This window comes from Labeo rohita, chromosome 3, assembly GCF_022985175.1.
Source record: "Labeo rohita strain BAU-BD-2019 chromosome 3, IGBB_LRoh.1.0, whole genome shotgun sequence".
Taxonomy (NCBI): domain Eukaryota; kingdom Metazoa; phylum Chordata; class Actinopteri; order Cypriniformes; family Cyprinidae; genus Labeo; species Labeo rohita.
Window position 1 is genome coordinate 31635783 of NC_066871.1, and position 12856 is coordinate 31648638.

General features: G+C 35.2%; 3 protein-coding genes across 4 annotated transcripts in view; 1 reads left to right on the plus strand and 2 right to left on the minus strand.

The window, feature by feature from the left end:
- Positions 1 to 307: 307 nt before the first annotated feature.
- On the minus strand, positions 308 to 3705 carry msrb1a (methionine sulfoxide reductase B1a). Its single transcript, XM_051098897.1, has 4 exons — positions 3540 to 3705; positions 2977 to 3119; positions 1824 to 1938; positions 308 to 1633 (listed from the first exon to the last, which is right to left on the minus strand). Exons 1-4 carry the CDS (start codon positions 3592 to 3594, stop codon positions 1614 to 1616), a joined length of 333 nt encoding a protein of 110 aa, XP_050954854.1. The 5' UTR covers positions 3595 to 3705; the 3' UTR covers positions 308 to 1613.
- Positions 3706 to 4374: 669 nt separating this feature from the next.
- Positions 4375 to 6912, plus strand: ndufb10 (NADH:ubiquinone oxidoreductase subunit B10). Its single transcript, XM_051098128.1, has 4 exons — positions 4375 to 4611; positions 5800 to 5938; positions 6048 to 6187; positions 6734 to 6912. The coding sequence occupies exons 1-4, from the start codon at positions 4464 to 4466 to the stop codon at positions 6817 to 6819; spliced, it is 513 nt and encodes a 170-aa protein (XP_050954085.1). The 5' UTR covers positions 4375 to 4463; the 3' UTR covers positions 6820 to 6912.
- A 2171-nt stretch (positions 6913 to 9083) lies between these two features.
- Positions 9084 to 12856, minus strand: part of rps2 (ribosomal protein S2) — a 231621-nt gene continuing 227848 nt past the window's right edge. The window contains exons 1-8 of one of the 2 annotated variants that reach the window (XM_051100572.1): positions 11966 to 12011; positions 11402 to 11539; positions 11110 to 11199; positions 9972 to 10079; positions 9716 to 9889; positions 9474 to 9633; positions 9286 to 9377; positions 9084 to 9209 (exon numbers count right to left, since the gene is read on the minus strand). In XM_051100572.1, coding sequence (XP_050956529.1) covers positions 9126 to 9209; positions 9286 to 9377; positions 9474 to 9633; positions 9716 to 9889; positions 9972 to 10079; positions 11110 to 11199; positions 11402 to 11536 — 843 coding nt within the window. In that variant the 5' untranslated portion in view covers positions 11537 to 11539; positions 11966 to 12011 and the 3' untranslated portion in view covers positions 9084 to 9125. Of the gene's footprint in view, positions 9210 to 9285; positions 9378 to 9473; positions 9634 to 9715; positions 9890 to 9971; positions 10080 to 11109; positions 11200 to 11401; positions 11540 to 11965; positions 12012 to 12856 lie in introns of those variants that run through there. The other variant, XM_051100577.1, reaches the window with a different exon arrangement.

The following is a 12856-nucleotide window of genomic DNA, read 5'->3' on the forward strand; positions in this document are numbered from 1 at the left end:
TTTGAACTTTTCTTAAATTATGAAACCTGAATAATGGCATGGTGCATAGTTTAATCTTGAGGATGTAGGTCCAACATATACTAGTGGGCAAAATTAGTTAACTAGTAGCCATGTCTAACTGTTATATAAAAGGGTGTTTTAAAAATCAGCTGTGGTTCAGCATTAACATGATTTTTTTCATTTTTTTCCTGTAAAAAATAAAATACAACATACAATCAGAAAAAGAAACATTTCTTATGCAATCTTACCCAGGTTGTTTTCCTGTAAAAGTTTCAAAGCTCAACCCGCTCCAAAATATTCAACAAGTAAATATTTATTAACCCCGTTTAAAGGAAGATCGGTTTGCATGCGGTTTGAACTTTTCTTCAATTATGAAACCTGAAAGATGACATGGTGCATAGTTTAATCTTGAGGATGTAGGTCCAACATATACTAGTGGGCAAAATTAGTTAACTAGTAGCCATTTCTAACTGTTATATAAAAGGGTGTTTTAAAAATCAGCTGTGGTTCAGCATTAATATGACATTTTTTCCTAAAAAATAAATAATTAAGCCTTGTTTTCCTGTAAAAGGCTAATAAAATACAACATACAATCAGAAAAAGAAACATTTCTTATGCAATTCTAGCACAGGTTGCTTTTATTGACCTCTACATTAAATATGTATGTACTTTATAGTTTCAAAGTATCAACCCGCTCCATTACATATTCATTCACACAAGCAAATATTTATTAACCCCGTTTAAAGGAAGATCTTCATAGAGGATTTTAGACTTTGAACATCTCTTGGGTTCCAATCAAGTGCAGCAGTTTACTGTACATGCAGACAAGGTTTAGTAATTGAAATCTACAGAAACAACCGTTGTAGTTTCCAAAACGCATTTTTGGTATTGTTCTAAATATGTTAATATGCATAAGTGGTAAATGTTTAAATGATTATCTTTGCATGGTCAAGTGGGGTTCTGTGATTCTTACGTTATCAAGTAGCCAAACGATTGTTATTTTAAAGGAATTAATACTTCTCTTCAGCAAGGTGCATTAAATACAAAAAATTTCTATTTTAAATAAGTACTGTTCTTTTGAACATCAAAGAATCCTGAAAAAAGTACCACGGTATTCCAGAAACAACTGGTATCAAACCAGCATATTATAATGATTTCTAAAGGATCTAGTGACACTGAAGACTGGAGTAAAGATGCTGAAAAATCTGCTTTGATCACAGGTATAAACAACATTTTTAAAAATTACAATAGAAAACAGTTATTTTAAATTTTAAATGTATTTTAAATTCAAAATATGACTGTTTTTACTGTATTTTGGATCAAATAAATGCAGTCTTGGTGAGCATAATAAAAGATTTCTTTAAAAAACAGTTTAAAGATTTTTTAACAGTAGTGTATATTGTGCATATTATAAAAATTTTTGCATAATGATTGGCAGTACCAGTTATTAAGAGTAAGCATCTACATGTTTCCCATGAGGCTGAATACACATCACTGCTCTGAACGTTCCTCTGTGGGCTTTTCTTCAGAGCCTTTCATACACCATCCACACGGAAAACATTCTCCATACGCTACTACTGAAACATCCTCACGTGCTTATCCAACATCAGGCTCTACTGTTGTTCATTCTTGTCTGTGAAAGAAAACAAGAGGGTTGTGCAACATATCAAATGTATTAACATGCATACATACATAGAAGTAGATATCATCAGTGTAGAAATTAAGATTATTCTGAAAGCTGATGGTCATAGCGGTACATTAAATATTTAACCGTATTTTATTTTTAAAAAATGTAAAATACTTGTATTGTTTGTTGCGTTTACCTTTAGGAACGAACTTCAGAGAGCTGCTGAATATTCAGAAGCGCGAGAGGCCTTGTTTGGGTCCGTCATTTATAAACTCATGGCCGAGACCATTTCCACACTTACCACATTTGACCTGTGTAAGACAGTACAGAATTCATTGTTCACATTCTCCAGATCTGAGATTAAAGGCATGAAAATGAAAATTTTAGTTGCCATCCAACTAAATCGCCTGACATACCCAAACATAAGGCTCATGTTGTGGCTTTTCTAACACTCTTAGCGAGACGCTTAATTTTACTAAATTGGAAATCGCCTACACCCCCTACTCATTCTTTATGGATTAAAGATATCTTTTATTTTGTTAAACTAGAGAAAATGAGACACACAATGAAGGGAACTTCTGGTAATTTTTATCAAATTTGAGGTCCTCTTTTAGATTGTTTAGGAAAGTGAATTGTTTCTAAATACCTAAGTACATTGCTCCTCTGGCAATAACCCATTTCCTCCCCCAAGGTACAGATCAGGGGTGGCGAACTCCGGTCCTGGAGAGCCGCAGCCCTCCAACCCTAATTAAATCTCACCTGCCTGTTGCTTTCTATTCTCCCTTCAGACCATGATTAGCTTGTTCAGGTGTGTTTGATTACAGTTGAAGCAAAACTATGCAGGGCTGCGGCTCTCCAGGACCAACGTTCGCCACCCCGGTACAGATTATTAGTCTACTTTATCTTGAGCATCTTTTTCTTATACTTGTGAGGTTAAGGTGCACATGTGTTCAGATGACCAGGTTGTTGTTGTTTTTTTTTTTTTTTTTTTTCTGTTTTCTGAGCTGTTTAGTTGTGTAAAAATTTGTACTTATATATGTCATCATTCTACTATTCTTCAGTTATTCTTGATCTGTAATTGTATGGTGTAACCAGCTGAGTTGGAGAAAATCAAAATAAAGTGGGAAAAAAAAAAAAAAAGATTTGCCATCCAAGATGTAGATGAGTTTGTTTCTTCATTAGAACAGATTTGGAGAAATTCAGCATTGCATCACTTGCTCATCAGGTGATCCTCTACAGTTGAATGGGTGCCGTCAGAACCAAACTGTTGTTAAATGCATTTCACCAAATCTGTTCTGAAGAAGAAACAAACTCTAAAGCAATTTTTCATTTTCTCCAAAAAATTGCACCTTATAAGCGTTCGGTCTCTCCTTATATTTAGACACACTGTTTTCATGGATGGTTTCTGTGAAGGCTGGCCAGGGTGATGAATGCTCATATTTGGTCCTGCTGGAGAACAGCTCATGTCCACATTTAGCACAAACATACATGCCTGGAGGAGAAACACACATGTTGGTAATACAAATATAGCTTTTAAACAGTTTGATATAAATAAATAAATAAAAAAATAAATACGAACGAATTAACTAATAACTACTTAACTACATTCTTTCGACAAATTAAAATTGTAAACTATTGATGATTAAGATTAAACTTATCACTGAGAAGATGAACAAAAGCATCTCCGATTGCCATTAAACTTTTACTGTGGACCATTTGACAATATCAAATGGCAAAACCACGTCAGGAAGTACTTTTATAATCTGAAGCAAAGGCTAAAAAAGACATTTACTTCTTTTCCACTAATCAAATAATCTACTAATCAAATGACAGAAGTTAGCCGGATAATACATGGCATTACACAAGTTGCCCCTGTTTACATATGTTACACGGTATTTCGGGGTCAACTTACCAGTCTGAAAATGATCTTTATAAACCTCCTTTCCAGAGAACGAACAGAAAGACATGATTCACCGACTGTGATAACGCTCAGACGGAGGAGAATGTAACTACCGTATCAACCGACGTTTTATAACCGCATTCTTGGATCGGTGTTAAATGGGAGAACTTACATGTACCACGTGATCACACCATCGTTACTGTACAAGCTTGTCAAACAAGCACATGTTGACAGCACTGATATTGAACGAACAAGTAATTTCTTGATTTTTTAAATAAGAAGTAGTATGATAACTGAGCCTATATATTATAGTAAAATAACAGCCTCATAAACTGAACTAACTACACAATAGACATTAGCTTATAAGTACTGACTGCAGCTGCTACATTTGCATTATATAACCACACATGTTCAATTTGTTGCATAAGTTACATATTACACAAGCTTAATAAATAAAAACTTCATTAAGAACTTGAAAATAAGTATGTGTTAAAATTAATGAAGAGTAAGTGTAGATTTAATGTAATATTTGTTTATTATTAACAGCATATTGTAGTGCAGGTGTTTTATTTGTAGGCTATAATTGATAATTTCATCATTTAACGTTAACTAAATTCAATCAATGTCACTATGTGAGTGCAACGACGACATCTATTTGCAGAAACAATAATCGCACAATAACCTTTCACCTTCAACCCGGCTGTTTACAAAGGAATCGAGACAAAATACTAAAATTTATATAGATCAATAACAGATTTGCTTTATCAAAATGATACAAAAACATTAAAATACAACCCGTTTATTTATTTATTTATTTTTTTAGCTCGGTGACCTTTCTCGCCATGTTGTTTGAACCGCGCATGCGCTCTTTGGAGGAGAGAAACGGGAGGTCGATTAAAGGATTTTTGAGATTTCCCTTCCATTTAATGGTCGAAAATGCCAGAAGATCACGATAAAGATGTGTATCCAGAGCCTCCCAGTCGCACCCCTGTGGTGGATAGACAATCGGTGCTGCCGGATCCATCGTTAATATTGTCAAAGCTCTTCTACTACTCGGTGGATTTGCCAGTGACTGCATTCAGAGGTGAAGCGGCTTCACATTAGTGGATCTGATAATGTTTACATACAGTTTGATATATATATATAGCAGGCTTTGAAGTGTGAAAGACTAATTATTAACATGCATTTGTGTTTTAACCCTCGTATTATTGCACTTTACAGGCATGTTTATGACCGTAAGAGTCAGTATTTAATTTAAAAATCATATATGTCCATGTTGTATAACATCAAACACACACACGTTTAACCCTTATTATCTTGCATCAATTTTTGAGTTAAGAGTACATATTCGTTAAACTGTTATGTTTTTCTTGAAGTTTTGCGAGTTTTTCCTCATTGGTTGATTTTTGTAATAGCAGTGCATTTTAGAAATACGTTTTTGAAGAAGTAGTTCACCCAAAAATGTCATTGAAATTTACTCATGCTCAGACCATCCAAGATGTAGATGAGTTTGTTTCTTCATCCGAACAGTTTTGGAGAAATTTAGTATTTCTTCACTTGCTCACCAATGGATCCTCTGCAGTGAATGGGTGCCGTCAAAACGAGAGTCCAAATAGTTGATAAAAACACAGAAATCCACAAGTAATCCACACTACTCCAGTTCATCAGTTAACATCTTGTGAAACGAAAAGCTGCGTGTTCGTAAGAAATAAATCCATTTTAACATTTTAACTTTAAACCATCATTTCTAGCGAGTCCATAATGTTTCATGTAGTGAAAAAGTTCACTCCCTATTGTTGTCTCACATTAAAATCCACCAACATATTTATTTAGAACTGTTTTGCACTGTTTTTCTAAGAAACGGTGCTTGATCTGTGCATATTTTTCTCCTGATTCAGACAAGACAGTTTTTTGTCAATATTATGGATAGAAGATGTGTATTTTAGCCAGTGTTTATGTTAAAAATGATGAATTTGTTCGACATAAATACAGCTTTTCACTTTTCAGACATGAATTGATAGATTGGAGTCATTTCAGTTAGTTGTGGATTATTATGATATTTTTATCAGCTGTTTGGTCTTTCATTCTGACGGCACCTATTCACCACAGTGGATCCATTGGGAAGCAAGTGACGTAAAGCTAAGTTTCTCCAAAACTCATCTACATTTTGGATGGCCTGATAAATTTTCATTTTTGGGTGAATGACAGCTCAAATCTGCTTGATCTGCAATTCTCGATTCTCATTTAACTACCCTGTTTTTTGATCTACCAGACATTGTCGAAGGCATCCAGAGCGGTAGGAAGTCTCACTACTATCACCAGAAGTTTCGCCGTGTTCCTGAGCTGACCCAGTGCCAGGAAGGAGATTACATCTGCTATTATGAGGCCGAGATGCAGTGGAGGAGAGACTAGTATGTTGCGTCAAAAAGCCTTGTAGTACTATATCATCAAGCATTGCATTATATAGTGAAATTTTGTGCGCACATTCACTATTTTTGTTTTGTTTTGTCCTGTCTGCAGTAAGGTGGATCAGGAGATCGTGAAGGTGATCCAGGAGCGTCTTCGGGCCTGCCAGCAGCGTGAGGGTCCCAGTTATAGACAGAACTGTTTTAAAGAACTGCAGCAGTTTGATCAGGTTTCCAAGGCCTTTCAGTCACGCTGTGAGTATCATGTCTGGTTAAAAATCTTTTTATGTGCAATCGGCTGTTTTAAATCCCACAAATCTTAAGTAGCACGGGTATATTTGTAGCAATAGTCAAAAATACATTGTATATTTCAAATGTATTGATTTCTCTTTTATGCCAAAAATCATTAGGATATTAAGTAAAGATCATGTTCCATGAAGATATTTTGTAAATTTCCTACTGTAAATATATCAAAATGTAATTGTTGATTAGTAATATGCATTGCTAATAACTTCATTTAAACAACTTTAAAGGTGATTTTCTCAGTATTTAGATTTTTTTTGCACCCTCAGATTCCACATTTTCAAATAGTTGTTTATCAGCCCAATATTGTTTTATCCTAATAAACCATACATCAATGGAAAGCTTATTTATTCAGCTTTCAGATGATTTGTAAGTCCTGGTTTTGACAAGTTGTCCCAGTTGTAGCAGATGATGTCTAAAATGCTTTTCAGTTGATGATGAAATGAAATTAACGTACAGAAATTATTTCCTGGCTGTTAACATATTTATCTCTTCTAGATGGGGATCTTGGCGCCTACGCCAGCGCACGAAAGTGTTTGATGAAACAGAAGGAGAGAATGATTGCAGAGCAACAGAAGGCATAAACCTATAAACCTCTCTTTTGGCTTTTGTGTCAGTCTTTCTAATCTGTGTATCAAAGTGTAAAATAAAGTTTATTGGAGAGTGACTTCTCAGTAGCTGTTGTTATTTAATAAAATCCAATCAGTTTTGGAGTGGTTATTACTACTTGACCTTATATGTGACTTTCATGTTATTACTACTTTTCTTTTATTCACCTTTGTGTTTCAGTTCAATATCAGTTGTGTTGTTGGTTATGTGCTGTATAGATTCTGTGGCCGAGACTGTAAAACTGTTTGCACTCCAAACCAGTGTGTTCATAATTAAGATAATACATTTTAATATGTTAAGACACGCTAGTTTGCAATATCAAGAAGCAAAACGAGCTGTTTTGTACAGCTAAAAATAACTAGATGTAGATGAGACCGGAAGTCAGACCCATAAAATTTACAAATGACCATACTCATTCTTATAGAAAAAATAATGTGGATAGTTTATTTTGTGTATGTAGTGGCTTATATTCCATTTGTTACTTATATCTGTAAACCACAATACACTTTTCTATATATATAATGTGTCCCAGCCAAGATTTGGTTTCTAACATATGTGACCCTAGACCACAAAACCAGTCAAAAGTGTCAATTTTTTGAGAACTGTCAAAGATCATCTGAAAGATGAAAGAATAGGCTTTCCATTGATGTATGGTTTGTTAGGATAGAACATTATTTGGTGGAGATACAACTATTTGAATATCTGGAATCTGAAGTTCGGAAAAAAAAGGTTCTTGGCTACGCACATTAATAATCAAAAATTAAGTTTTGATATATTTACAGTAAGAAAATTACAAAATATCTTCATGGAACATAATCTTTACTCAATATCCTAATGATTTTTGACATAAAATGAAAATGTATAATTCTGACCCATACACTGTATAGTTGGCTATTGCTACAAATATATCTGTGGTACTTACGACTGGTTTTGTGGTCCAGGGTCACTTATGTACACATTAAAGAGAAAGAGGGTTGATCTCAGTAAACAGTATGTCAAATAATATTTAATAATCATTGCTTTGTTCTCTTCAATCCTGAAAAAAGCAGCACACTTTCCAGAAAAATATCAAGCAGCACAACTGTTTTTAACATTTTTAAGAATGAGAATGTTTCTTGAGCAGCAAACCAGTCTATTAAAATGATTTCTGAAGGACCATGTGATACTGAAGGCTGGAGTAATGATGCTGAGAAATTCAGGTTTGCATCACAGAAATAAATTACATTTTAAAATATATTCAAACATAAAATAGTTATTTAAAATTTCTAAATGTTACTGTATTTATCAAATAAATGCAGCCTTGATGAACATTTAAAAATCTTACTGACACTCATTTTTTGAGCAGTAGTGTTGGCAAAATGAGGGATCTTTTTAATTTTTACAGTATGTGTACTAAAGACCGAAGCAATGGCTGCTAAAAATTCAGCTTTTCCATTAAAAGAATCAATAGCATTTTAAATATTAAAACAAAATATATTTACTTTAAATTCTAAAAGCTTAAATTTTTGTATTTTACAATATTTGCTACACACTCAACATGTACTTCGCTTTTTTGTTTTCTTGCTTGTTTTTTGCAAGTTATATGCTTACGCAATTTAGAAAGTGAATATTACAGCATTCCACGTGAATTTTAAATTTCACGAGTGTCAGTTTTCTGAAATTGAGATTTATACATCATTTGAAAGCTTTTTATTGATGTATGGTTAGAATAGGACACTATTTGGCCGATATAACCATTTGAAAATCTGGAATCTGAGGATGCAAAAAAAAAAAAATACAGGTACAAATGTACCTGTGCTACTTATGACTGGTTTTGTGGTCCAGGGGCACAAATTACACTATAACAGCATGAGGCAAAACAGGCATTATAAACACCTATATAGTCCATCTAATGAATTTAAGGTCTTAATATTTTAGTAATAAAAGGCAATCGAAGTTGTACTTTGCAGCATTTTTACACACAATATGAATGTTTGAAACCCCTTTAGCCATAATCACAATATAGCCAATCTCCCAACTCTGTCATTTTAAACCACCTAAATCAACACCCAAGATGTGTTGTCTACGCAGGGTCAGAAAGCTCTCAGATTTCATAAAATCTTAATTTGTGTTGTGAAGATAAACTAAAGATTTTATAGGTTTTGAAACAAGCCGGCGAGTAATTAATGACAAGAATTCTCATTTTTGGGTGAACCATTTCTGTATCCCTTTAAACGAAATCAAACAACAGAACACAGACTGATTTCTTTCTGGACTTTTATTTCAATCCATTGTACAAAATTTAGGAGGCTGTCTGAAGAGCAGCCGCCTGACTCCTCTGAACAGAGACCCTGGTGTGAGTCTTGGCCAGATGATCAGTGAATTCCTGTAAGAGGACAGATACTTTAGTTTCAAGAACACCATGATGCATTTCTGAAAAGGAACAATGAGAACCACATTACCTGGTAGGGAGACTTGTTAAATACTGTTTCCTTCCAGAGATCAGGGGTCAGGTAGCAGTATGTCTTTGAGATCGCATCGAAGGTGGCCTTGGCTGCATTGAGAAAACAGCCATTGTTATTATCACTGAAACGTTCAAGCATGGACTGTTTTATCCTGAAAGAATGATATATCAAATTAAAGCCTTTACCAAAGTTGCCCAGAGTGGCGGTGCAGCCCCTGGCTGAGGTGTAGCAGTCATCGATACCAGCCATCATCAGCAGTTTCTTGGGCACGGGAGCGGACACAATGCCGGTACCACGGGGAGCGGGAATGAGACGCACCAGGACTGAACCACAGCGACCGGTCACCTGAATGCATACATGTTCGACTATTAAAACTCACATTCAAAGTCAAACAGTAAAGGTATCTAAAATATCTTAGAAGACCCACCTTGCATGGCACGGTGTGTGGTTTTCCGATCTTGTTACCCCAGTATCCTCTTCTGACGGGAATGATGGACAACTTGGCCAGGATGATGGCACCACGGATAGCGGTGGCTACCTCTTTGGAGCACTTCACTCCCAGACCAACATGGCCATTGTAGTCACCAATAGCAACAAAGGCCTAGAAAATTGAGAAACAAACAGTTATGAACTGCTGATCAGGAATTTGACTAGTATGTAACACTCAGCAAGTAGGAAGTCACCTTAAACCTGGTGCGCTGACCGGCCCTGGTCTGTTTCTGGACAGGCATGATCTTCAGGACTTCATCCTTCAGTGCTGAACCCAAAAAGAAGTCGATGATCTCAGACTCCTACAGAAATGAAAACCAGTGAGTTTCACAAAAAGCAAAGCATTTTGTCAAATCGGTGAGATCAGTGAAAACCAAAACATGCAGGACAAGAACTTGGTTTAGGATGGAGTCTGAAGATTGAGTTGAGGCTTTAAACATGACTTTTTTTGGGGGGGGGGCGTATGCATGGACGAATTCCACACTTTAAAGGAGTTTTTTTTTTTTTTTTAAGTTCACTTCACCCCGTTGTCATCCAAGATGTTCATGTCTTTAAGAAATTATGTTTCTTGAGGAAAACATTTCAGGTTCTCTCTCCATATAGTGGACTTCAATGGTGCCCCCAAATTGAACTTCCAAAACGTAGCTTAAACGCAGCTTCAAATCGCTCTAAACAGTCCCAGCCGAGGAAGAAGGGTCTTGACAGCTTATATACTTTTTGACCTCAAATGCTTGTCTTGTCTAGCTCTGTGCATTCCGGTTCAACACAGTTAGGGCATGTCAAAAAACTTCTAATTTTCTTAAACCTCAAAATCATTCTACATCGCCTTTTTTTGTAAAAAGCATTTCACCTTCTTTGCACGTTTACTTTGTAAATGCCGGGTCGGTTCTTCTGCAGTGATGTAGGACAATTTTGAAGTTGGAAGAGATGATGAGATGGGAGTTTTTCAACATACCCTACTGGAATACACAGTTCAAGAAGAGCTGGACAAGAGGTAATTTTTAGAAAATAACTAATTGTTTTGCTAGAAAAGATCATTTCAAAGATCATCTGGGATCATTTAGAGCCCTTTAAAGCGGCATTTAAACTGCATTTTGGAAGTTCAAACTTGCAGGCACCATTGAAATCCACTATATGGGGATAATTCCTGAAATGTTTTCCTCAAAAAACAAATTCTTACCAACTTAAAGACAGACATGAACATCTTGGATGACAAGCGGGTGAGTAAATTATCTGTACATTTTTGTTCTGGAAGTGAACTTCTCCTTTAAGATCTATTACATGCATTCAGAAAATAGACAGGGTGAATGCATTTCACGCCAACTTTAATACCTTGATGGGCAGAGAATACAGGTAGATCTCCTCCAGGGTCTTGATCTTCATGTCCTTCACCAGACGACCAAGTTTGGTCACGGGCACCCACTATATGCAACAGAAATATTGCATATTAGCTAAACGACTTATAAAATGTTACTGACAGCTACATGCATTGTGAAAACAAGCAGTACAGTAAAAAGGCACCAGAAAAGTACAGAATGTATATGCATGTATAACGTTACATAGGGAATTATTAAATGTCAATTCATAACACAGTGAGTACGTTAGTAGTCAGCAGATGCTTTACCTCCTTATCCTCAGATTTGCCTCCACGGGGACCGCGGCCTCTCCCACGGCCCCTGCCGCGACCACGACCGCGTCCCCGGCCGCCAGTGCCGAAACCTCCGCGAAAACCTCCTCTACCACCGGCGTCGTCCGCCATTTGCTATAAAACATGAAAAGAAATCCGCGAATTATTAAACAAGTTCCTTTAAATGTCAAACACACGTTAAGAACAAATCCACATGTTCAAGACCCAACTAAAACAAAGTTGTTTTTTATGATATTAGCCAGCACTGACATTTTAGCCTTAGTACGAATACTGAATGGCCTTAACGTGAATCATATCATTCAAGCACGCATACTATGAATAAACGACGAGTTTTACCGGAGCCCCGCCATTTTTGAGACCATCCTATTTAAAACCGCTCTAAAATAACACATCTGCTCAACCCATAAGATTAATTCTGCGATCACATTGTTACTAAACCGTACATATGTGTCTTCTATAGAAATTTAATGTTTTTATTGTGCGATTGCAGAGATATTAACAGATATTGTTCAGCAACGACAAGCACCCGCGTCAACTTACGTGATGTGTATTCAGGAAGAAGAAGGCCGCACGAGAGTTCGCAGAGAATTTAATGGAAGGGAAGCATCGCGATATTTGATCACAGCCGTGATAATGACGACCTCTAGCGGCAGTCGAGAGACCTGTGTGTTTTAGGAAAGCGAAACGATGATGCAAATAAACGAGTAATGACATGAATTAAATAGTTACGTTAAATAATTTCATGTAATTAATTAAATAAAATTGAAGAGAGACAGAGGAAAAAAAGAAAAACGTATGTATGTTCTAGATTGGTAGTCAGGTCAAACGTTTTTGAACAGTAAGATTTTTAATGTTTTTTAAAGAAGTCTCTTCTGTTCACCAAGCCTGCATTTATTTGATCCAAAGTACAGCAAAAACAGTAAAATTTTGAAATATTTGTACTATTTAAAATAACTGTTTTCTATTTAAATACATTTTAAAATCCAATTTATTCCTGTGAATTTAAAGCTGAATTTTTAGCATCATTACTCCAGTCACATGATCCTTCAGAAATCATTCTAATAATCTGATTTGCTGCTCAAAAAACATTTATTATTATTATTATTATTATTATTATATGATATTGAAAACAGCTGAGTGGAAGAACAACATTTATTTGAAATCTTAATATACTATAATATACTTATAAATCTTTTGTAAAATTATAAATGTCTTTATCATCACTTTTGATTAATTTAAAGCACCCTTGTCAAGTAGAAGTATTAATTTCTTTTTCTTTTTTTCCATATATATATATCTATATCTATATATATAATGGTATAGTGTATAATATTACAAAAGTTTTTTTATTTCTGATCTTTTAATCTTTCTATTCATCAAAGAATCAAATGTACTCAACTGTTTTAAATATTGATAATAATATTGTTATTA